At 35.3% G+C, this 26,945-nt stretch overlaps 1 protein-coding gene across 7 annotated transcripts in view; it reads left to right on the top strand.

The window, feature by feature from the left end:
• The window catches only part of LOC106152996 (uncharacterized), a 39,930-nt gene that overhangs the window by 7,505 nt on the left and 5,480 nt on the right, over positions 1 to 26,945 (top strand). For 6 of the 7 annotated variants that reach the window (XM_087004187.1, XM_087004188.1, XM_087004184.1 and 3 more), the window contains exons 3-8: positions 6,976 to 8,388; positions 10,683 to 10,850; positions 11,167 to 11,365; positions 11,590 to 11,714; positions 18,453 to 18,668; positions 22,341 to 24,606. In XM_087004187.1, the coding sequence (XP_086860313.1) occupies positions 6,976 to 8,388; positions 10,683 to 10,850; positions 11,167 to 11,365; positions 11,590 to 11,714; positions 18,453 to 18,668; positions 22,341 to 24,606 (4,387 nt within the window). The remainder of the gene's footprint in view (positions 1 to 6,975; positions 8,389 to 10,682; positions 10,851 to 11,166; positions 11,366 to 11,589; positions 11,715 to 18,452; positions 18,669 to 22,340; positions 24,607 to 26,945) is intronic. The other variant, XM_087004189.1, reaches the window with a different exon arrangement.

Below are 26,945 nucleotides of genomic sequence, written 5' to 3' on the forward strand. Positions count from 1 at the left end.
CCTTAGTAGAAGAAAATCATCTTAAACATTGCTGTAACTATATGCTTGCATTAACTTACACAACTTGCATTAGCTAGTAATATTATATTTCATTAAATTTTTTTGCATGTTACACATAATTTAAAATTGACTATTAGGTGTGATCTGCCCAGTGACCCCAGCCTAATGTCCCTTAGGTTAAATTCCTGGCTCTGATCCAAAGTACCCTGTTGTTCCTAATGGGCTGGGTACAGCTATTTGAAATTCCATTGACACCAGTGTACAAGTGATCAACAAGCCTTAGAAGAAGAGACTTTACATTAAAGTAGAAATGGATTTATTGATGGATATATTATACTGTTTTTGGTGGAAAAATGATATTATTTGTATGAGCTTCCTATAATTTTGGATTTTGATGGAACATGACACTTTATATTTACATCACGTTTTTGCCAGGAAAAATAACTTTTTAATGGTCAGACTAATATGTTGATAAAATTTGAGCAAGGAGTAGTCCATTTGTATCTATACCTTTAAAACCATATAAAAAAATAAAAGGAACTGGTTTGTGAATAACCCTTGAAAAAATTGGGTACCAAACATGGTAACTTTGATGTTAAGAGCACATTTTTCACTTGTCACATCTCTGTATTTATCAAGCTTCTGCAGGTGGTGGAATATGGCATGTGGATTTATGTAAAGTGTTCCAAAATTACAGCCATGCAATGTTACTGCTGTATGCTTTTGCATGTTAAACCTATCATGGCTAATACATTATTGCATTTATATGGCTCATAATGTTAATCATAGCGTCATTAACTGCTTTAATCTACTGGTATTTATGGTATTTTGGAAAAAGCTTTTCAAAAAATCTATTTATTTGTTTCTTGACTCTTGTTATACAAAGAGCTATATATATAGCTCATTGAGTTATATAATCAAATTTCTAGTATCAAGACTTGGCAAGTTGACACCCAAGATTATAATCAAGGCATTTCACTCACTGGTGTTCTTGTGATTGTTATCAGTAAGTGATGACAAGAATTTTTCCTAACATTTCTGACATTGGTAGAAAGAAATTTGCATATGCATGGGTATGACACCAGGCTGTGATTCTTATCTGTCCGACATCTTCCGTTATATCTTATCATTGTTTTATTTACATTTTGTGCCAGCTGCCTCTTGGGGAGGTTTTATAAGAAGCTCCTTTTATTTTCCTTGGATATAGACTGTCCTTAGTCACCTGCGAAGCAGGGCACTTTTGGTGTTCTAGATCTGAAGTCTGTAAAACGGCTGCCTAAAAGTTCATCCCTCTTCTTTAGCTAGATATCCTCAGGAAACCAACATTGAGAGAGGTGCTAAATTCTTGCTATGGATCTTTGGTAAGATACAGTACACACTGTAGGCATATAACATCTGGCCACTGTAGAGGTAAGACATAAAGCTAACCTAGACTACATTTTCACAAAAAGTCCTTTAGTTCTTAATTAATTCATTCAAAGTTTTGGGAAAAAATCAGTTTTGGAAAATATATATAGGGACAAGAAGAATATGTTCAAGAAGGTGAGAGGGGGAAATAATCGCAAGGGTCAGGTGAGGATGACCTTTGATGGAGGATGTGATATATGAAAACATTCAAGGTTTGCTCCTACTGTAAACTAGCTACCACCATCCCATGGGGCTCTTTACACAGGCTTTTATATAAACTGATGAGCAGGCAGCATCTTACTCAACAGGGAACCTGTACGTTAATTTAGTAGTTAGTCTGAATGTCTGACAGGACAAGCACCTGGAAAGTTATAGTACAGGAACTCTTATGAGATGAGATGTAATTTGGTTATCATATGCTACATTAGAGTGAGGTCTTAATGTGCAATACATGGTTGTAGGTACAATATGCTTAGTATGTATGGATGGTGAAAACTCATAATTAAAGATGTTTTATTGCTGGTAAGTAGCATTTGCCTACCTATCCACATTTCCGTAACATAATTGAAAAATTAGTATATTGACATTTACATGGAAAACTTTTTTTTTACCAAATTTTAATTTCAAAATGTAAAAAGTATATTAATTTCATCTTGTTGATTCAACTGCAAAGCTGTAAGAAAGGTGAGAAAAGTTAAATCTCCCCCCCCCCCCCCCGACGTCATCTGCCACAAAAAGAGAAATAAGTTTGTCTTTTTTGATCTGAATGTGTCTTTCCATTTTAAAATTTTATGTTATTTCTATAGGCTGTCACATCACACAACCTTTGACTGTTTGAGACCAGTCAGTTACCCTATCTGGAAGTAAAAGTTTGGCTTGATTTTGAGATTAAGAAAGTGGACTTAACCTCATGTTATGTCTTTTTTCACTTGCTAATTTGAGGTGCATTCTGGAAATCATGTTGTGTAAGTGGTATCTACAGGTCATAAGAAATATTATGAAAGTGTGTATAGATGCCAAGCAGTTCTGTGTGCCATAACTCATTGCCAACATTTTTGTTAGGTGGTTCACATTCGGCAGACTTTAAGCCCCCATGGGAGATATGAATTCATTGTGATGGCTTTTCAGTAAAGAACTGTCATTTTATATCTAGCACAATAGGACCTCATGAAACTTACCAGTTGCCCATTGTTGCAAATAGAAGTTGACTTTGTAGGTCTGGAAACATTTTTCAACGGTGAACATAAATCCTATTAAGACAATGTATATATCTCTATTTCTTGCTTCTATTGTGCATGCATCCATCCACACTGAGCCAAATATCAGTTTAAAACTTGCATACAATTTTTCAGTGACTGATATCAGAGAAAAGTGACTCAAGGAAATAAGATCAGTTTTGCCTAGTAATTGGGGAAAAATCACTGGTGACTTCACACTTTCAAGATTATGATATGTGAGAGCAGGTATGACACTGAGCCCAGATATTGTTCATATACCAGTGATATATCCTATAGATTAATTCAAGTACAAGAAGAAAAATGCTTACAGTAGGTAAGAGGCAATACGAATGAACATACGCTACTTGAATCCAACTTTTTCATTTGTTTTATCCTTGTTGTGTCCTCAACCATTTATATCATCATTTTGCACTATTTACAGATACTAGCAGGAATTTTGTCAGCCAGATGCTCACAAACTGTCATAAATGCTATGTAATCAATAGTTTGGCTATAGGCTTATTTAGCACAGTTCCTAGTTCTCTTACAACAGGTACATTGGCCCTGCTTAAGCCTAATGTTATTAAGGATGTAGATAACAGGGGTAGCTATCTTCTAAACCGGCCAAGATATACCAACATGTTACATATCAATAGAAAGCTTATTTCAACAGCTCTTCATTTCATATCCTTATTTTATTATGTAATCATTACGTAATGAGATATAATGCTTAATAGGTGTGCTCAACATGATCTTTACACCTTAAAAACTAGAAGTCCACTACAAATGGACATGTGTAGACAGCTTGACTCGTGAGCCCTCATAGGGATCAACAAGAATGCGCCTCAAATTAGCGATATGTGTTAAATTAGCAGAGATATCAAAATAAACTTGGTTTCCAGTTCAACGAGACCCCCTAGCCTAACTAAAGCATGCCTAAGTTGAAAACGGAGCTGATGTTATGAAATCCCAGACACATACTTTCAGACAAACCTTAGATCTAACGAATGAATACCAGCTTTCATCGGTTGAGAGTTCTAATTAATTTTGACACTGGTCTAAATTGTTCTCTTGAAGCCATAAACTGAAGCGGAGAAATCAGCCTTTTAGTGCTCCCCGGAGATTCCAACGTTATATAATCAGTGAGCTGCATTGGCAAGCTGAGAAATTTAGTTATTTATACTGGTTCAGCCCTCTACTCACTGCCTATGTAACTGTCACTATGTCTTTCATCCATTTTCAACATTATTATTGAACATTTTCAACCGGAGGCCCCCTCCATGTATTGACAGCAGCCACCATGTTAGTCGTGACGTCAGCCTTCTTCACCACGTGACACCTAGGGGGAGTGCCTTTGCCCATATATGTCTCATCTATATGTCTGCTTTTTAAAGCTTTAATAGATCGTCAGAATTAAGTTCACTGATAAATTCAAAATGAAAAGTATTGTTTGGCAAGTGAAAGCGCGACGTTACTCACAGAATGTGAAAGGCTTAGCAGCAATCTAGTACGGGAAATATACAGCTGCACAGTGGAGCTGCCAATCAAACACATATATGGACAAGTGTGACCTACTTTAAAACTCAGACACGCTACCACAGGGGTAAATCAGCAATTAGGCTAAAATTACGGGTTTATTTGTAAACTTCCATTATTTTAAGATAGGCTGATATGTAGTTGATATTTCATCTATCTAATACTGACAAATTCAGAAAAACACCCAAATTTTGACAATTTACTGTTATCTACATCCATTTTTGAACATCAATGTGACAGAAATTAGGGACATTCCTAACACCCAAAAGACTATCCTAATTTTTAACTGTTATTATCTCACATTCATTGTCATGATAGTGATTGAAATAGATACTACAGTGTTTCTAATTTGGGACTGTGACTGAAATAGATGGTATGTAGGATTCATTTGGGATATGGCAGCTAGTGCAGTTGAATCCAGTATCAGATTCACGCATTATCAGATACAGAGTTCCTAGTGTCTGTTTGCCCATGTGACTATAACTGGAATGCAGAGTTTAAAATGTTGAATATTCCAACGGTTAGGTCTGCAGAGTCTGACAGCAGGATGGATGGAATGGAGATTATAAGGTCAGTTGATGTCTGCATGAGGTCGTTTATCTGCTGATTCATATTCTATTTACTGTCCTGGCACCCTTCCATCATTTGATGATGATAGTGATGTATTGCTCAGGAATTGCAGACAATTTACTAGTACTATATGAAATATATACCTCACATGGGATATCAGCTTGCTGAAATTAGTCAGAATGAAAAGAATAAGTTTTGCCCTCTTTGGTGGTGATGAGTAAAGTGCCACATTTGCTTTATATAAGAAGAAAGCATTTCTATATAGTATGCAATAAACATAAGCAGTACATTACTTAGAAAGCTTGTGAAACCCATCAATATTGTGACCATTGTGGTGTCTATACTTGAATTGGTTTGCACTCTTATTATGCTTCTCTGCCAGTACAGCAGAATCTTTTACTGTTCTATCCTTGATATGGCAACAGTCACTTCTTGAGTCTAATATTTTGCAGATTGAAAAAATATATTACCCAATTGGAATGAAGCTGAAAATATTTCGAAATGTTTTCCTTTTTTGATTGATATTGCTATGTCCATTGTGTTTTGGTTATTTATACAGTTCCCAGACAGTTTAGATTTAAATTAATTTTACACCTCTTTTCCCCCAAAATTGATACACAATCACTAAAAGTTTGCATAAAGGTGATAATCAGATATAAAACATTATCATGAGCAAGCATATCAAGCACATGCTCCACATTTTCAATTTAAATAACCTTGTCCATGTCACAGCATTTTTTAAAACAAAATTGAAAAAGAGTGACGGACTTGGAAAAAAAGCTTGCCAGTGGTATACGGTAATATGCTTTAATGAAAAGAAACATGTCCATGTCACTGCATTTTTTAGACAAAATTTAAAATGAGTGACACAGAATTAGAAAAAGAGCTTTCCAGAGGTATATATGCTTTAATGAAAATGTTTGTTATAATTTGTCTTGAATATTGCTGACATTGTATATCTTGTGGAAACTGAGAGTTTAGTTTGCAATATTTCATCATCTACTTCTATAAACATTTATGTTAATCAAGATGTTACATGTAAATGCCTGTTTAATCGCTACTGCTGTAGATAAATGTAGTTCTCATGCAAGGGTGAAACATTGCTGTGTTTGATGTGAAATAGACAGTGGAATGTCTCTTAGGATATTCCAGAAATATGCATAGCTATTAGGTACATGGAATACTTAACAGCTGCATACAGTATTTTGGATGGGTATTTTTACTGGTATTTTTTAAGACTGAATATAGTAAGTTGAACTTGGGGGCATGCTTTCCACCTGCACTAAGGTAAACACTCTATGAAAACAGGTTAAAAAAAATTAAATGATATTAGGAAGTGAAAGAGGAAGCTATGAGAGAATGAAAGAGGAATGCATGATGCTTAATATTTGTTTTGGTACGATTATTTTTTCTTTATTCTAAAAGCCTTTCAGACATTTTTAAGTGAGTAATTTGTTGGGTATTTCAATAGAGTAAAAAAAATGTGACGCAACATTAAGGGGGAAGGAACTGGGGCTGTGGAAGCTTATAACTAATTCTAAGGGGTACATTATCCTGTCTTAAGTTTTCTTTTTATGGTATATTAGCTACTCCTTATACAAACTATTAGTAACAAATATACCTCATCCTAGTTGCAGTGGAAGTTTTCCAGGCTGCCAATCCAATTACCAAGTTGTATACTTACCTCTTTGAGCAGACACAAAATTATCGATATTTATTCTCTTTTGATCTCCCAATTTCCATTGAAATAGAAGATTAATAATTTAGACTAACAATTGAATTGTCTCTTGTGAGGTTTGTCGCATCAGAAATGCTGCTTTGTCTTGTGCTAGTGTATATTATTCAGTTTGTCAAATGTTTGTGGTGATTTATATGTAGCTTATTATTTGAAGATGTCTTTTTTTTACTGGGGTCAAAATTCATTTGACCCACTCTGCATCGTAACTTGTTTATTTTGAGAAGAGTAAACAGTTCAGTAATTTCTAATGTTGTTAGTTGGTGCAAGGAAAATAAAAGTACTGTTTAGTAAGGAGAGAGACTTGTTGCTTTTAAGGTACAACTGAATTTTGTTAAAAAGCAGGGATTTCCTTCACTGTTTGACTTACAAGAAAAATGTTTTTTGTTTTTTGACCAGGTTCAATTGCTTGTAGTCAAATCATGCTTTTCATGCTGTATGCACATAGTTTAAGTTTATTTCAGGTATATAATGACATTGCCCTGATAGTGAATATTGTTTTCATTTCAGAAACTACGTCGCCAAGTGCGCTTAGAAGGTCAGCATGTGCTTGCTGTTCTAAGGCTAGGACATAGCCATCTCCATGACAACTGGAGCTTCACACTTGATGTCAATCTTGCAGAACTCGAATTCCACTATCGAGTTTTAAAGCACAAGCTTAGTGCCTTGTTGAAACATCGTAGGCATTTTACAACCACCACTGATTTAAGTGTGTATCTCTTAAACAGTGGCACTAGGACAAGTCCCTTGTATGAAAAATTACCCAACCCTAGAGAGAAGCGCATCGCCTTGGATTTGAGTGGCAGCCATTCTTCCCTAGCATTGAAAGGTAGAAGGTTTGTTACAAGACTTTCTGGATCATACAGAGCTGTAATTAAAAGCAGTGTTCAGAGGAGAACACGGTCTGCATCACCAAAATACAGCCATGATACAGAAAGGGAAAGAAGCCCTGGCAGTGATTTCTTGTTCACGCCAAGAAAACTAAAAACTAGGAAAAAGATTGATATCTCTGACATTTGTTCTGAGATATCTTACACAACAGCAGAGAGCTCTTTTGATAATTGGAGTACAGTGTCAGGATATCAGAGTCAGGCAGGACTGTCAGATTCAGAGTGTGGTTTCTCTCAGGATTTTACTCATAAGAAAAAATATGGAAACCTTGTGTCTAGTGGCATAGCTGAACCACCAAGAAGCTGCAAAATGGAAGCCACTGCAGGTGTGATCCATTCTGGACCCAGTTTGCCTGACAACCCTAATTCTTGCCAACCATTTTATCCAACAGGTGTGTCCACACCAAGCAGAAGTGGAAGGCGATCACCAAAATACAAAGAAGGTAGGGTGTCCCCCATTGCTAATGGGAGGAGGAGCCCTAAAGGGGGTGGACGTAGGCCACAGAAGCTGATTGGAAGGTTTTCTCCTATGAGACAAGATGGGTGCATGTCACCAGCAAGTACCACAGATGGCAGGTCATCGCCTCCCATGATCCTTGATGTCGGCATGTCACCTAGTCTGAATAAAACAGCCTCTGTACAAGAAGGCAGAATGTCTCCAACTCAGAGTGGACGTCTGTCTCCTAGCAGTGGGCGTAAATCCCCCAGGGCAGCCAGTCTTGGGCCTGAAGAGTCACCAATAGTCACGAAGAGAAGAAAAATTGTCCTGGACCCTCTACTGGATAGCCCCCTGTCTTCAGCCAGCACTGACACCCTTCATCAAAGTTTTCGCGACTCTCCTGAGAGATCTTTCGTTAGCAGCCATGATGAATGGAGTGACAGCTGCCTGAGCAGTCCCCAAGCTTCGCCCCTGGGGCTGAAGGCACGGAAAGCAGTGAAGGGGAATTATAAGAAAGCCAAGGAAGATTTGTGGGCAGCCATCCAGTCTGACTACCAGTATCTTATGGATGATGAGATCATAGAGACTTGTAAGGTGGGTATAATTGGAAGAATTTTCAATTATTTTTGTATCTATTTGTATTTTTTCAAAGTTTTTCACTTAATCAGTTTTTATTCTTTGTAATTAAATATTCATACCTCCACATATTAAATGCCCAACCTTGCAGTAATGTGTAACATGTGCTGAAAGATTGATATATTTCATTTCTCACGGTTCCTTTTTAGTGTTGAACTCTGTATTGTTGTCTGAAATGTGATATCTGTAAATTTTTATTGAAACAGGTTTTGAGGTGAGTCAGGGTTTTTTCACTGACACATCACAAATTTGGGAAGCCATCCAGATCAGTACTTGTGCCTTTGTAAAAGCTTTACAGTTCAAAACAAGTTCAGATACAATTGGATAAAAATAATTTGTATTGAATGAAATTCAAGACTGAAAATGATGATTTACTGGTATAGCTGTGAGCTTAAAATAACTTCTGCACCAGTGATAAAATTGGGTCTAAAACTAAAAGATGAAAGAAATGTTATGAAGAAACTACTTGAATGAGGGTGACTAGGTGATAAGTTTATGAGGTGAATGGCATTTGAAACATTTTAAAATGTGAGAAGTGCACTTGTTGGCACTTGTGTTAAAACACACTCTGTTTAGCACAATTAGGAAGCTCTTGCCAGCCTTTTAGAATATAATATCTTATTATTACATGGATAGAAAATTGTGAATTGAATGGGAGAGATTTTAGGATTAGGCCCAATTTCAGGATTTTCAGTCTTCCTTTTGATCATATTTTCACATGGTCTTTAATGCAGTAAAAATTGCAAGCTATGCTCTCAGAAATTATTGTTTTTATAATTTTCACCCATTGGAATGTCATATGTTAACATTTTATGGTTGTTTGTGTATATTTAGTGGAGCAAAATGAACTTGAATGTGAGATTTAAATGAAAATTTCCCTGAAATCAGGCTGTCAGTTTTTTTTAATGCATTTATAGTTTTATTTAGTACAGATCCTTAAAAGTCAACTTGTTTTAAGGAGATGTCTAATAGTTGGCACAACCTTTCTTTATAACATTACCCAATAATAATTAACATTTGCCATATTTTGATAATAGGCACCAATTATTTGACATTCACATGGGAATATCTCTCATATTGAAGTCAATTATAGTTTAACTGGAAGCCTTTACCCTCTTTTTGTTGAAATTCTCTCACGTAGAGCATTCCATGATTATTTTATGAATAAGAGGTCCCCTCATGTCATAAGACAACTGGTATAGATTTTTGAACTGATCAATTTATACATATATTCACAAACCAAAGCTTAACCATATTGGTTTTATAGAGCATTTCTTATACTGCTGGGCTTGAGTTAGCCAGATTGCCTTTCTGTATCTATAGGTAAGGCATGTGTTGTCATGGAAACTCTTTAGCTTGGGCAGCTGCATCTAGGATCTGTTGGATGCACAGATAAACAAGATAAAAGTCTGGAGAAGAGAGGCATAGGAAACTGTTTATCAGGATGTCTTTTTAATAAGGGAAATGAAAACTGTATTTAAAAAAAGTTTAACAAAAGATGAAATATCAAGGCAACTTGCTGCAGTAAACTAGCTAGGAGTGAATACCCATTGATATGGCTCAAAGAAAATAAACTGTAAATATTAATAAAATAGGAGTTATATTATGGATGTCATTTAATATCATGATTTAAACATTTTAATATGGTACAAAAACTTTTTCTCCGTGTGAAAGATGGGAACTTCATTCATATAGATGGATATGTTGATTTAAGATATGGGGTTTGGAGATTGCACTGTATCATTTTTAGCCATTTTTTTAATCCTCACAAGTGGTATTGAAATTTGAAAATTTAATACTTTGTCTTGAAAAATGATGTCTATTAGAAAGAGATTACTTCTTTCATTACGTGCAGTTTATGCACATTAAAGTTCTGTTATTATTTTGTTAAAGATGAAACTTTTTAAAAGGTTTTAGTGGAGGAGGGAGAATGCACAATGGGCTCATTCATGTGCAGGTGTTTGAAGCCTGTATTTCAGCTAACTATAAGTCACCCTGCTGAGTAGACCTCAACATCTAGACCTTATACCCCATATGGAGCATAACTTCATGTCTTAAAACTGGCTGCTACAGTGCATTAAAACATGTATAAAATTAGTACTTGTAAAGGAAAATTATTGTGGTGGAGCAAAGCTTTACCTGTTATATAATTTGTTTCCATCCACTTGTAATTTTCTAAAAACTATCTGTAATTGTTAATGTACCAATGCAAAGATTGTACAAAAATATATATTTCTGTCTTATTCTTTCAGTCCACTGAGAGTGACCTGTCTTGGGATGATGATGATTCTACCACCTTTCCCAATGTGTCCTTCACTGAATTCATACAGCAATATAAAGAGCTCACAGATTGGTTAAATCAAATCAAACTTGTCACCCAGCGGCAGAGCATGAGTCTGTCAGAGAAGTACCTTAATCAGGTGAACTGAATTGCACAATTTGGAGAAGTATTTTGATAAAAGAAATTTGATTTAGACATTAGCCCTTTTTGTGTTTCACCATGACATTACGATGATTTATTTAAAAGAATAAATGAGGTTGGTATATATTATTATCATGACGTAGATGAACATTCTGAAGTTGCAGTGGTGTGATTGTGTAACCTGTTTATTTAGTTACCTGCCTTGATAAGCAATCTAAAAAATGAGGTTAGGATAACAAGAAATTATCATTTAGAATTCTTCCAAAACTCTTATCATGTTCTGATTTCTAAGTATGCCTGTTTTTAATATTCAGTCTTATCATGAAGAGATGCTGCAACGATCACCAAGACGCAAACTCTTCAATGACTATGCCAAACAGCTGGCCAAGAGGTACCCCAACATGAAGGAAGAGATCAATGCTAGGCTTCAGTTCGTCAACTCTCAGTGGGGTCATATTCAGGAAGCCATTTCCCCTAAACATGGACATCAAAATGAAGAGCAAATGCTTCGAGGTATTTATTATGAAAATCTTTATTCTGTTGATGAGTCATATTATAAAATACTTTTTTAAATCTGAGAAAAAATTCAGAAAAACAGATTTTTGAATGACTTAAATAAGTGTCTCCAAACTTTTAGATTAGATATCTAAATTTGACAATGTGTTTATTATCAAATTAAAAAAAAATTGCAAATAACTTTGAAAGATGGATTAGAAATTTTGATGAATATATTATAGATTTAGAGCAAGACCTGAATGGTTTGAGACGTTGGCTTCATGAGGTGGAAGTGAAACTTCTTCCACTGTGTCTGCGTGCCACTTGGAGCCAAGAGGAGCTAGAGGCCAAGCTGAAGGACCATCAGGTTAGTGGGTCATTTTTGATTTCTACATTTGGTGTTTTCGGCAATTTGGGCTGTTGTTTAGTACTGTGTCTGACTAAAATTAAATTTAAAATATAGCAAAAAGAATGAGTGAAATATTGCAACCAGAAAGAAAGAAAAGTTCATTTTATATTTAGTCCATGCTTAAGTAAAAGAATATTACATTTTGTTCATTCATTCATTTTTATAATCAAGTATAAAACATTTATCATTCATATCTGTGTCATGTATCTCTGTGGTATTCTGAGATATTAGACAATGGAATATGAGAAAAAGAAAGCACCAGTTGTGCTAGAGAAGAGACTTCACAGTGTCACCTCTATAGCATTATTTGTGCAGTAAAGCCATTTCCCTGCATCTGAAATCCACATGTAGTTGGATAACATCAAAGGAACATTTCATTTTATAACCCCTATTTATAAAGCTAACCAACCTTTAAGAATTCTTTTAGTTTGATATGTTAATAGAGCTGTGGTATCTTTTAAAAATTAAACTGAATGAGGAATAGTGTGCTTCTAAAATGGTGTTGAAAAAGGGAAATGACTTTATGAATATAAAATAACAAGGATAATGTGTTAATATATATAAATATATTTAAAGATACATTCTTGTAAAAACTATTAAATCCTATATGTAAAATGAAATGATGCAGTAATGAAATAAAGTAGGAAGGGCTGCATGTTTTCCAGTGCTACTGGTATTTATTTTAAACAGAAGTGTGATATCCAGATTAGTATAGACTATCTTTGTATATTCCATGACTTCAGTCATGTAGGCAGAGATATAGATAATACTGAAGTCCGGATTGCTTGATCACCAGGAAAACCAGTTCCATATCCTATGAATTTATGGAAGTCAATTTCCTCTGTCATACAAGAACACCAAATTTACATAAGAACTCATTGAGTTTGTTGATGTTCAGAAATCAAGAGTCTTGATTTGTGAAGAGAGAGAGAGCAAACTAATAACTGGACTTTTTTCACTGGAGTTCTGTTTCTTGTGACACCAGTCAAATGGAAAGGCTACTTTTGCTAGCATATTATAAAGCTTCTAGCTGGTTCAGTATCTTTAATGACTTGATAACAGAGCCAACATCATTATGTGATGTTGTAATGGGTTTCTACAGTCTTCCAATTTCATAGTTAATGGCTAATAGTATTATCCTGATTTTGTTACTGGATACAGTAAGGCTTGTATAACAGGATTTAAGGGTAAGAGAATTCAACTAACAATTTTTTGTTGTATCTTTAGACGTTTCTGTTGCTTTTGACTGACTTTGAATTCAAACTTAAAAATTACTTTTGCCTCTGGATTTTAGGGCATATTTTTTCTGTTTGCTTTAGCCAAATTGACAATTATATATTTATTATATTCTGTGTACTTTAACTTAAGAAAAATTCAATCTAAGAGCAGGGACATTAATTTGAGAAATAAGCACATATTTTGAAAATAAAAATTGGAATGCTTAAAGAGATAACAACTCTTCGTATGAGATTCATATTTCAGGATAGATACAGTGTAAACAACTCAAACAAATTTAATAAATTCTATTTTAGCACTACAAGTTATTGTAATTATTCTGGAATCTGTGCTTGCCATAGGACCATGTGACCTCCATAGATGGCTACCCTCTGTAATAATCTCTTGAGAGATTATTGCAAAAATCACAAAAAAGTACATGGATTAACTTTGAATGTTGGAATGGATTCATTAACCTTTGGATAGTATAGGAAACTTCTTGTTTACCCCAGGAAAATCCATTTTTAGCCAAAATGAATAATTGTTATCCCTTTAAAGTTTAAGATGCCCCCCCCCCCCCCCCCCCCCCCTCATAGAAAATTCTGCATCTGAGTAATATTACTATTTGAAATTAAGTGTTATTTAATTTTTTAATTGCACAGGAGAGTTAGGTGCACGGTATTTGTAGTTATAGAAGCTCATTGTGCTAATACAATAGTAACAAATATGTAGTAAGATTAGAAATTTAAATCTAGAAATTGTACACTCTTGCCTTGCCATTCTTTTTTTTCTTTAACAAAAAGCATATTGAACTTGCTTTTTCTATTTTGTCTCTAAGAATGGCAATATAACACCACGAGTCTTATTAAAGTCATGTATAGCTTTTCTTAAAGGAAACAAAGTTTTTGTGTAATTTAACACTTGCTTTGTTAATAGAAACAAATATCAAATCATTTTGAGAATTCAAGTATGCCAATTTAATGATATACTTTTTAATAGTAAAAAACTTACTTAATTAGTCTCTGGCTTTTACTTGTTATGCTTATATAGTATTTCAAATCTTGTTTTTGATACATATTTTCAAAAAGGGAACACTCTAATGTAATGTAATTGAAAACAAAATGGTGATCTTATTGGTGGCTAGTGTGGCAAGAAATGAAGTGAACCTTGATTTTGTTTCCATTGTCCCCTTGTAAAGACTATGAGTCGTTGTTGTAGTGACCCTTTTCAAAAATATTTGTACTTATGAAAACATAGCCCATTCTTCATATTATGGTGCATTACCAGTTGAGAAATCAAGTTGTAACAGAAAGCAGACAGCTTTGTAGCTCCACTAATAATAGAAGTAAATTGTGGGAAGGAAGGGCTAACAGGTGTTCATAATTACTTCAACTTGGTTTTGAGGCGTGCTTTAGACAAAGGAAATTGCAGACTACTTGTCTCTTGAATTTTCAAACTAGGTATCTAATTTTTTTCAGTGGCACTCAGAAAATTAGACATGTGTAAATAACAAATTTGTTGCAATTTAAAATTAGCAGATTTATAGATAAATGTTTTTGATTTGGCTGTGCTCTGAAATTTCATCTTAAAGCAAAAACAAGTATTATCCTGAAAATAAAAAGCATACTTATCCACAAATAGTTGTTAATCATTGCTTTGGAAGCAGACTGATTGCCCCATTTATGATATGGCACCTGATTTTCACAAAATAAACAAGCTTATCAGTGAAAATCAGAAAATGAGGCAAAGAGATTTTATATTTCCGCTTTGCAAATTTTCATGATATAAAGTAAACATATTGTCTGTTTGCATTTTCACCTTTGTAAATATATGGTATGAAGTCATTATGTTGTGTACCTTGGTTTTATTCCGTTGTTCAGGGTTGATTTTTTTTGCTGTTAGAGTGGTGTAAAGTAACAATAAATTTCAGGATGTTTTTTTTACTTGACCATGTAATTGTGGCATTGAGCCATAGCATAAAGATACAAAAAAAAGTGGAAATTGCATTGTTAGCTTAGATAAGTACCTCTGCTGAATATTTTTTGTTGTCTAGTTCGTAAAGTCCATTTATGACTGTATTTACATATAGGCTGCCGTAATATTTTTGCCAGTAATTTCACGAATGCAGCTAGTGATATATGACATGTACAGCGACTAAGCATTAATAATTCACAACCCGGTAATGTTTGACACACAGAGCTGGGTCAGAGGTTAACCAATGAGCATTGAGTACACATTGCCAGCTGTGAGCTGCGTGTATGTATGGACTGCGGCAGTTAGTCTTGTGGTATTGATCAGAATGGGTAGGTAGAGCAGGTTATGAGTGAGAAATCTCAACGTTTTTGTACTGCACTACCAATCAAGGTGTCAACAAATTCATTCCATTGCCGGTGCCTTGCATCTTGAAATTCACTGTGCCACATCCCTCTTGTAAAGGTAAGAAGAAAGAGGATCATATTACACTGCTTATTTATCAGGTCACCTATATAGTGGAGCTTATTTTGCAAAGCTTACTGTAGAGGTCTTGATAAGATATTCAGGAGAGACATGATCTTGGATTAAAGATACTTGAACATGAAACTCACTGACATTTCATAATTTCTGCGTAGTGAAGCACTGGTAGTCATGTTCCTCTGTTTTATTGCTTGGTTAAACAGGAGTTCCCTGTCTTTGCTGCTCGATTCCATATTGTTCTATGGTTCACTTATTTTGATGATACATCTAGTTGAGGTCAGAGGCTCATGAATTATTCATGGTATAGTTATATTTGGTGGGATATGGTTACGTTTGTCCTGCTGTTTTGAATGTTATTGTATATTATCTGAAACAATGATGGCAGTGATGTAAGGGTTTCAGTGCACTTATCAGCAGTGTTTTCTTTCCCCTGTTATTTCCTACATTGACAACAATCCCCCTGTGTTAGTTATTTTTATGGCAGTTTGCTCTATACATGTTTATGATACCTCTGAAAAATGTATTCTTGAAGCAAAAAGTAAGAGGGTTTTTGTCGGAGTCAGGTGGCATGCCAATACATGTTAAAAAGTAAAGAAAGTTATAAGTAGTGTAGATAAATAGTATTGCATTGAGGCAGCAACTTGAGATATATTTAAGTAAAATATTTTAAGCTGAAAAGTATTGTCATTTATATTTGTTGTACTCTTTGTCTATCTATAGTAAATTTTGCAAGTGTTAAATTTAAGTAATTGATCATAACAAAATAATAGTAAAAAACATTGTAGTGAAAGAAGTGAAATTTCCATATTTGGTCAATAATTATAAGAAAGATCTTGTTTTAACTGATGTTGAAATTCTAAACAAAAGGTGCCTGATTAATGCATTTCCTGTCAACCTACCTGACATTTAGTTGAAATAATAAGGTTGCATTTTATATGTTGGATCAAGGGCGTTGTCTGCCCCAATGCAAATTTTTTTTTGCGAGATGTGATTCATAGTCTGGTTTAATAACTTCATAGACGAGAGGACTTTGTTTATGGGTATTTGCTATACTTTCAGCAAACATTAGAAGAGAGGAGTGAGGTAGAAAGATCAAGTTAATTGTTTGTGTAGGTCTCAGTGTTGGATTTAATCTGCTTGCTTTAATACATTGCTCTTCAAGCTTGCTATGAAAAGTGCTCATATGCAGAATAGAAAGATGCATGCATGTTGCAGAGAGAAAAAAAAATTCAGTAACCTGCATGTTTTGTTAATTGTCCTAATAGGTCAAATAGGGAATCTTACCAATTAACATAATTTTTTGTCTGATTAATGGCTTCATTGTTCTTTGTGCATCTGGTTATTGATTTAGATTTTTTGTCAGACCATCTCTATCAGGTTCAACAATGTCATCTTTTCCATACAGAAAGATTAGAAGAGGGTTTTCATGGAGGTGAGAGATTGCAGTCATACATTGCTTTTGTATTTCATATCATGTAAACACTCTACTTGTACTTTCTTTTGGGTTACTGGAGGAACACTCCTTTGGAATAATGGGGAAGTAAAAGACAATCCATCAAGAGAAATTGTTTTGTTGTACATATAACATATCCAATTGTAGACTGGACAACATTGTATGCCTATTGTGCATACCCATTGTTATTGTAGTGCAAATATCACATCTGTGTCCAAGTCACCAAATCCTGATTAACTGGAGATTATGATAGCATGATGTGACAGTAAATCTGTGAAGTAGCCCTATTATGTCAGCCATGTTACTTACAGGAAATTGGAAATACCTGGATCCACCTGGATTGAATTTTTTTTCACCTTATCAGTGATGGAGAGATTTGTTTGACGGAATTTATAAATGAAAATTTATCTGAGCATTAGCTGTAGAAGTCTTTAAGCCATATTCACTGTAACACTGGCAAAGATTTATTTGATGGCTAAGGAAAATTTTTTGATAAGAATTGTTATCATAACATAAGAACTGCTCGTAATACATAAATAATTCATGTTTCAAGTAAGGGCACTGACAGTGTTGCTCTTATCTACTGGAAACTTTTGAAGTTGTGGGCAAGGTATCATAAAATATAAACTGATAAGAACTACTTATGCGTAGGGTTAGTGAAATTGATATCAGTAAGTGTATATTCAGTTTACCAGGGCCTATTGCAGTTTTAACTCAAGACATTGAACTGGTGATTTCAGTTTTATGTTTTTCACTACGTAAGTTTTTTTATTCATATTAACAGATGTTACAATTAGTATTTTTGGATTTGGAAAAAGAAAAACATATGGATAAATAATGATTTAAGGGAAGGGAAATACTTAACCAGTGACTGTCTGTCACACAAAGACTTACAAAAATGTACTGTGTGCTGCACTATAGTTTGTCTCATTGAACAGTGCTACATGCTATAACATGCTTGAAGAAATTGCTCTCGAGATAAAAGCCATAAAAACTTGCATAGAAGTTTGTCATGTTGTGTCTGTATTACATGTGACTAGTCAGTAAATATTAATATTTCTGTCATGCATAAATTCTTCTTGTACAACACATTTTTATAGGAGGAGAATTCAAACTTATGACAGGTTATTATAATTAGCTAAGGCTACCACGCCTTTGATGATTGTAGATTTTGATAGCTGTAACTGTGGTGACGTATGGTACTTTCCATCTGCCTCCTCATTTGTCTCGAAGGGTTTGCATTTAACAGTTGGAGTGGAAAGGGAAGATAATGCACTTATAATGTTTAAGACAGAAGGGTAATAACCCAGTGGGAACTTGACAGTGTTTCTTTTAGTGGTTTACCTAATGTGAAGCGAGATTATTAATGACTCTCTCTCTTTGGTTTACTTAATGTAAATCAGAAACTTTTTTATAAAGTCTAGGATATACGAAAAAATTAATTATAAAGCAAAGTGGGATAATTGCTTCTAGGAAATGGTGTTAATTGATGATTTTGTAAATGAGTGGTAAACTCTGTTACCACCTGTCATCTTTTATGTTGAAAATTATGATGAATTACATCTTTATTTCAGGTCTTGCAAAGAGACATTGAGTCTCGTTCAAAAATTGTTTCGGCTGTTCTGAAGCTTTGTGAGCGTTTAGAGGGAGACAAGAGAGCATGTTCCGATGAAGATGACAAAGATACTCTACAGTTTGCAGCCCTGAATCTAGAGCGTCGTTGGCATGCTATTTGGCTACAGTCACTGGAGTGGCAGTGCCGCTTGGAGGAGGCTATCAGTAGGAAGAAGGTATATTTGCTTCACTTGCTTCTCAAATCTTTCACTTGAAAACTCTTATTTGAATTATATGAGTAGTAGCAAAATATCTCTACCATAAATATTTATGAATTTCAACCATTTTGCTACACACAAAATTTCCAAAACTGTATCAATTTATTTAAAGTTTTCTAGTCCAATTTTCAGAAATTATATACCACAGTACAATTTGATAAATCACATTGTTAAAATTTAGTGAGAGATATCCATATTCACTTTGCGTATGACTGAAAACTTACTAAGTGTATGTTAGATAGGAGATGGAATTGGAGGTGGGATGTCATGTTTGCCATATGATTAAATAAATATTAGCAGATAATATTGATAAATAAGTTGTCTGTGGCTTATCTCTGTTTTTGAATATAGGACGTTTTCTTGGAAGACCAGTTGGTGTTCATTAGAGTTTTTTCTGGTTGTAGAATATTTGAAACATGGTTGAGACATGTTTATTCTTATTTCCTGATGTATAGCATTTTAGTATTAGGCTATTATGAACAGAGCCTGGTACAGTTCAGCTTTAAGAACACCAGTCAAACCACAAATATATAATTTATGATATTTATTAGATTTTGAAAAGTTCTGCTCTGTTTAATTCACCATTTTCTCCTGTCTGCTAACAATGGAGTCTGGAAATTGGATAATTTGTGGGGGTAAGCAGTCATTGAGAGTGGACATTAGAGGAACCTTGACATGTTTTACACTTATGTGTCTGAACCATTGTAGTAGTTATATAGTACTTAACATCAAAATGAACTCTTTTATTGTAGACATTTATAATACATTTATCTTTTTAGTCGGGTTCTTCAGCACCCCTTTACAATTTCATGCATTGGTGCAATCTCACAAGTTAGGAACTGGTGGCAAGTCCACTATGCAGACCTCCTTAATAAAATTATGCTTTTCAAAAGCCTTAAGAGACATTAAAGGGCTTCTTTGCCATTTTTCATCTCAGTTTTCATTGATACCCTCATTTCTTTTGTTGAAGTGTTTTGGCACAAAGATAATCTGGTGAAGAATTTTTATATTCCACTGTATTAAATGAACCGTACAAATCATTTAACAAAAATCAAGCATGATTGTCAGGTTAAATTATACCAGCAGAACATGGCAATGTACAGAGATACAGAAATAACTAGCAGACTATATCCAGGTGTCCATCTATGACTAATGCCTATTAAATAATGCAGGTATCATTGTCAGGTGGATCTTTTTCCTGGCTCAGCCCTCTGACAGTTTTGATGGACAGGTATTTATGTCATATCTGTAGAACAAGTGTGCTGGTTGGCACATCAGGTTTACAGGTGTCAGAGTTTACTTGAGTTAAATGTTAACATTTCCAAGATACATTGCCACTGAAGTTAATAATGATATTATGTATACCTGCGAATTTATTGGCATGGGAAGACACGTTCCACTTTGTAGATAATATCAGCTGAAGAAAGTGTCATTATCATATATGTAAGTCACTTATCTTGTCATCTTTTGATGTATTTGGAAGTGGAATAATTGTAAGACCTGTGTAGAAAATAAATGCCTTAGTTCGATAGTATTTATTGCTGGACCTAAAGGGAAAAGGGGATGTAAAGCTATTAAGAGGATAATATGTAGAATTGGCCCAAATATCCACATGTATTTCACAAAAATACAAGATTATCATATATTCATGTAATAGATAACTGGTAAAACTTACGGATCTAGGAGTCCAGATATGCAGATGGATATCTTGTGATGTGCCATGTTGTCTTAAAAAAATCATAGCAATGAAGTTGCAATTGCCTGTTAGCACAGATACAGGATAATAAAGACAAGGGAAATTTATCATTATAGCACAGTGTAGACCTTAGGTCATGTGGAAACTGAATGGTCATTTTGCTTTAAGCTATGGATAGTAATCATCACACTATTTGATCATTCACCTGTCTGTGTTGACCATGGTATCATGGATGAGTTCCCTTCTATTATAGACTAGCTATTCAGTTAAATCAGATATCTGGGCAATAAAAGTTCTGACCAGAAGCCATAATAACTCTCAAGTCCAAAGTGGTCAGTTTGCACTATTCTTCAAGTTCAGTTGACATAGGAATGGAAGATTTTAGGCTGGCACTTTTGTTAACACATGCTTGAAGTCAGGTAGGTTGAACATAATCATGTTTAGGTTTTGACCATTTGATTAGATAAGGTGTTTGGAGTAGGTCTTAATCTGATTTAATAGGGATATGTACATGGATTGTTGCACGTTTCATTATTTTGTTACTAGATGGGGTAACATTTGCATGCATTATGGAATTCGGGATAATATATAATTAAATCTGGATTGCATTATCTTATTATTCATCTGGTGAAAGATTGGCAACAAATCAAAGTTGGGATTGATGGTCTGTAGTAAAACTTTGGGTCAGAATGTACTTTTTACATATTTGCTATTCATACATGTACTTAAGAAATAGGGAAGCAGACATTTTGAAATAATCAAGGTTTGGTTTTAGAGTCTTGTCTGAAGTCATGTGAACAGATTATTGAATCTGCTTCTCCACATGGTTTCATTGTTCAAAGAAAACTTGAGTTTGGAGTGCTTCATCTGAACCAAGCCATTAATAATTCCTGCCCAAGTGGTTACACAATGGGAGAGTTAATTGGAATTATCAGGATAAGCAAACATTTGCTGATTGCTGCATTTATCCACATCTCCTCCTTTTTTTTTTTTACAAAACTATTTTTAATTGACTATCTACATGGAAACGATTTCAGCTAATTGTAGTTTAGAGTGCTGTTTTCTTAATGCTCCTGTCATTTCCAGATGCTTTGTTTGAAATAAGTTAACACACCTTTTTGCTTTTTTGTAGTGCTGTATTGGATCAGATAAGGTTTGTAACCTATAGTTTGGAGATGAAATGCTGGAAAGTGAATTATGTTTGTGCCAATCAATACAGCACAAAATAGATATTTATCTTTTCTATAGACATAATGATGAAGGGACTTGAAAGTGATTATTGCTTGCAAAATACTGCGAATCTACAGAAGACTTTATGTATTTTTCTTCATACAAGGGTATTTTTGTGTGATCTTAGGAAGAAGACAACATAATATGAGAATGTTTTTATTTTAATATACTCAACATTTAAACGTAATTTGAACTTCACATTTAAATGGATAATTTATTTTATTGATTAGTTTTAGTTCTGTAGAAATATTGTTCACAGTACTTAAAAATATTGCATGGGTTATTTATCTTTTGCTCATGTGAAGATGATAATTAAGACTCCCTGATTAAGATATCATATACTTAGATGATCTGTAGGGCATGAACACATACCTCAGTAAATTGGAATTTTAATAAGTATCTAATTGAACTGTCAGCTGTCTATACAGGTATCTTGTCTGTACTTGGGTTTAAACTTATCCTCAGAGGATAAGTGATCTCTTTCTTACATAGTCTCTTTCACTTAGACCACCATATTTCTAGCTTGATCAGTGGTACATAAGTAAATAGAGGGATTTTCATTTTCCAAGGTTCGTGTTTTGTTCTACTACTTGTCATTCAGTCTCAGTACTGATTTTATGATTTATGAAAATTGCAAACTTTGATTAGTTAATCATTGTTTTTTTATTGATGAAATACTGATGTTTTTTTTTCTTTGTTTTCAGGGCCTAATTACACCTGTCTCTCAGGCATCTTCCTTTGGTGGGTTTAACTTCCACAGTGCATCCCAGCTCAGCATACCACCTACAGATATTGGAGATAGTGAGAGAAGTGACTACACGGACACAGACATTGATGACTTTAACAACTCTGACATCATTCCCTTTGCTGAAAACGAGTATGAAAAGATAACATCCGAAGTTGATGTTCAGACGGAGAAGGACGAAAAGAACACCGAGAAAGAACCTGGTTCAGCCATTGATGATTTATTAGAAGCAAAAGACAGCAATGAGAAGAAGTCTGTTGTGTTGAGTAGTATCCAAGGCAGTTCCTCGAATGAGCCTTTGGAACATGCTAGCATGGAGAAAGGTAAACAACGGACAACCAAAGGGACTAAAGGGTCTGTGGAGGGTCAACAAAGCAGTCAAGAAGAAAGCAAATTGGAGGTGATGGGCAGCAGTCCCCCCACTAAGGATGATGACCTCTACACAATGGTGGTCAGTGCCCTAAATGGGAAGGACTCGACTGAGGAGACCACTGCTTCTTCTGATGACAGTAAGCTAGAGAGCCATGATGTTGGATACTCTAGTGGTGGACAGTCTAATGAAGAAGTTGAGTACAGCATCACTGAGACCACACAGGAGGTAAAAACAACCAAGATTCTCGTGAAGGAAACACAACATACAACCATCTCTGTCAAGAAGGATGACACCTTGGAGGCATCAGTAAGTGAGATTAATGATTCCACTTTTACCAATGTGTCCTCCCTGCCCAGCGCTGAGGAATCCCCATACCAGGCTGCGTTTGGGAATGATAGCAGTCAAACCCAGGAGGATCAAGAACCAAATGGAGAGGATTCTGAGAAGTATGAAGAGGCATTATCATCACCAAGCAAGAGATTTTATAGAATGACATCAGTTGAAGAAGAATTTGCAGCTGAAAACCGAGGCAGTAATACTGAGGAAATGACCCAAGGCTACAAATCTGGGACTGAATCTGATACCCAATCCAATGCCAAAGTGCGTACGAGGCTAGACTTCTTGATACAAGACTTAGAACACCGTCTGGAAGAAGATACTAAACCCCGTTCTCGTACGAGCTCTGCCAGTGCTTTTGGATTTGATGATGAAGATTCCTCTAGCTCTCTTACTTCTGATGAGGAGCATGTTGACACTCAGAACAACAACTCATTTATAGAAAATTTGGATACATTTGAGGATTACAACCATACTCTAGATACTTACAAAAGTCACAGCAAAAGATCTAGTGATGAAAAATCAGAATCCTTGGCAGTGCAAGCTAATTCTGATTCTGATCATCATCAAGAAGTCACCCAAGATGATGAGCTGGATGGAGCTCCCAATTATGATTTAGAACAAGCACATATACCAAATAGCAGAGAGTCTGTAGAACGCTTGGTGCGACAAGCAGAGTCCTTTGTCAGAGATGGGGATTTCAACATTCAGACGAACAGGTGGACTGAAACATCAGGCAAAAGACGAAGAAGGAGAAAGAAGAAAGACACTAGCACCGATTCCTCTGCCAATGACAATGCGGGGAATTATGTGGAAAGTTCTTGTGATGCAAGCAGTGAATATACCAGTGACTCTGAGAGTTCATCGTCCAATGAGGAAAATCTCTACAGCAGTGTGATTTTCAAAGAGACCACTGTCACAGTAGAGACACAGAATGAAGGACATGTTGACAGTGTAACAGCCCAAGGTAGCAGTTTGTCTGCTACAAGTTCCCCTAATAGAGAGGTTCCACATGGGGTCAAAATGAGGCGAAAAACCAACCGCCACAAACAAAACGGCCGCCCATGGAGTGTGACAGAACTCTATGAGCTAACAAATCGATTAGACTTTTCTCCTTTTTCCATATCAGAAGGTGCGCTTGATGCCTTAGGAGGAAGCCAACCTGATTCTTTAAACAAAGTGACTGCCTCTGGTACAGAACTATGTTCATGGAGGGGTGCTACACTGCATAAGCTTTCCCCACATCCCAAACGTAAACACCATACAAAACTCATGAAAATGAAGCGAAGTGTGTCAGAGAGTGAAAAGTTGTCACAGGAACCACAGGTTGGTTCCAGTGAAAGTCCTAGGGAAGATAATAAATCTCTCTCAGAGCATGAAACTCTGTATGCTATGGTGGCGGGTGCCCTGGATGCCAGAGAACATGCTGGGTCTAGTCAGGAGGAAAGAAGTCAGTACAGCCTCCATACTGGCCAGTTGTCTGCAGTCTCTGGAGAAGGAAACCAGTCAGATTTGGGTAAGTGGAAAATACTTTTCTGTTGGAAAACCTTGTACCTTCAATGTATTAAATGCAAATGTTAACATTCTATATTTGAATTTCACTTTTCAGATATTTGTAGGACATTTCACCTTTCAAAATATATTAATTTTTTATAGCAAAATGAGACCTGGGATAGGAAGCTTGAGATTCATAGTACAAAATGTGCTATGATGTATCTTTATAATGTTTCACCAAACAGAAACTGACAATAAACTAGTCTGTGGTAGATTGGAAATAGAAGCATTTCTCCAAGGGAAACTGTGAAGATTATCGATCAGTTTGTGAATCTGTAATTAATGTTTACACTTGGTCTATAGTGTTCAAGTATGTACAAGAAGTGGTGTACAATATTGGATGAGTGTGTGAGCACCTATTGCAGTAGATGTGCTTCCTGAGAAATGCTGTTGCTTTTGTGCAAATACTTGATGTAATGATATTTGCTCTTGGTCTTAACTTTAGTTTCTTGTGTTCATAAACAATATTTTTCTGTGCTGACCAGCATTTTGGAAGTCTATTAATATGTTTTGTTCCTTAAAAGATGATTGTGTGGAGAACAACTTAAGGAAATAAAACCTGATATTTTGCCAGCTAGGTCTGCTCCATGTTTACTTTTCTTTGTATACAAGCTAAAGAAAGCAAAGAGAGCAAATTGTAGTTGCACAAAAGACCTGGCCATTCACTGATATTGAATTGTATTGAATATTGAGAATAAATTAGGGCAGCCATAGAATTTACCCTAATAACAACTGTAGATTGTATGAAGTGTAGCGTCGGTCTGCAGTAGCTTACTTCTAATAACTTCCATAGCGTCACCATCTTCAGGATCAAGAGTGATGTTTTGTGACACCTACTTTATAGTATCGATGGGTTTTGATAGGTCTCTTTAATTTCTGCAAAATGTCTGGAACATATGGAGGATACTCCTCCTCAAGAAAATACACTGGGAGAGCTTCAAGCAGTACTGGTTATTCATCAAGTTCTTACTCTATGAGTTATTCCTCTTACTCTGGTATAGGAACATCATCTTCAACATCATCATTCTCTGGATTAGGGTCAGCAACTTCAAATTACTCTGGAATTGGTTCAACTATTTCAAACTATTCCAGCCTTGGTATAGGAAGTTCTGGAGCTGGTAGTTCAAGCTACTCTTCTTCTGGTCAAGGGTCATTAGGAACTTCAGAAAAAAGGAGTAGTTTTGAAAGAAGCCCTCGATCAGGCTATGGTTTAGACCAGAGGTATGCCAGCACACCTGTAGACTTTGGAGCATCAAGTTCAACAACACGATTAAGCTCTGGGTTGACTAGTGGAACAGGCTATGAGTCTCCAAGGGAACGTGATCCCACTCCAAGAGGATACAGCTCTGAAAGCTCTACTAGAAGCTATGGTTCAGACAGGTATTCAAAGGGATATGATTCTGACACAAGATCTCCCAGGGGTTACAATACTAACCTTACCACGTCACCAAGAAGTGTTGTTTCAGACAAATCAAGAAGCCCTGAAGAGATTTCTAGTGCAACATACAGTTCACTTCAAACTGAAAGTTTAAACACAAATACCAAGACATATCAGTATGTGGAGAGGAAATCACTTACTAATGCCAGTGTTAGTCGCCATTCTGGTTTGGATACAAGTGGGATCTATGTCTCTGATCCTATTGACAGAGAAGGCAGAGTAAACTATGTTGTTGGGAGCACATATAGTTTGAACCAAAAAAATAGATCATCATCATCTTCAGAACAAATCCTGAAAAGTTTCAGCATCGAAAACGAAGATAAGACTAAGACAACTGAGGTTACTGAAACTGTATCAAAGTCGAGTCTTGGTAATGCAGTGAATTATGAGAATTCAAGCACTGAAAAATCTGATTTAAAGATTAGTCTGGATTTTAACAACACAGATGAAGGCTCTGATTTGGTGGACACTAGTATAAGTTATGATGCAGACAAGAGTGTTAGTTATGGGACAGATAAAAGTGAAGGTACAAATAGAGTGTTCAGATGGCTGTGGTAGCGTAATCTATTTTTTAATGTTCTTCACTTGATTATATTATGAGGATTAAAATGTGTTTGTGCTCATGCAGCATTTTGGATAAAAGTATATGTGTATTACTGATTTGTTAATAGACAAATCTGGTGGCATTTAGGGAACTAAGACTATTTTTTAGGTAGTCTAGCTGTGGCTAAATAATATATTTGGCATATATCTACACATCTTCCATGTTCCAGTTAGAGATGCATTTCTTTTTGAATTGACTTTTTTATTGAAGACCAGTTCCATGTACATATCTTTTGTGTCTTGTAACTTGTATGTTGTAT

This window comes from Lingula anatina, chromosome 2, assembly GCF_051362555.1.
Source record: "Lingula anatina isolate TDL-2025a chromosome 2, LinAna3.0, whole genome shotgun sequence".
NCBI lineage: Eukaryota > Metazoa > Brachiopoda > Lingulata > Lingulida > Lingulidae > Lingula > Lingula anatina.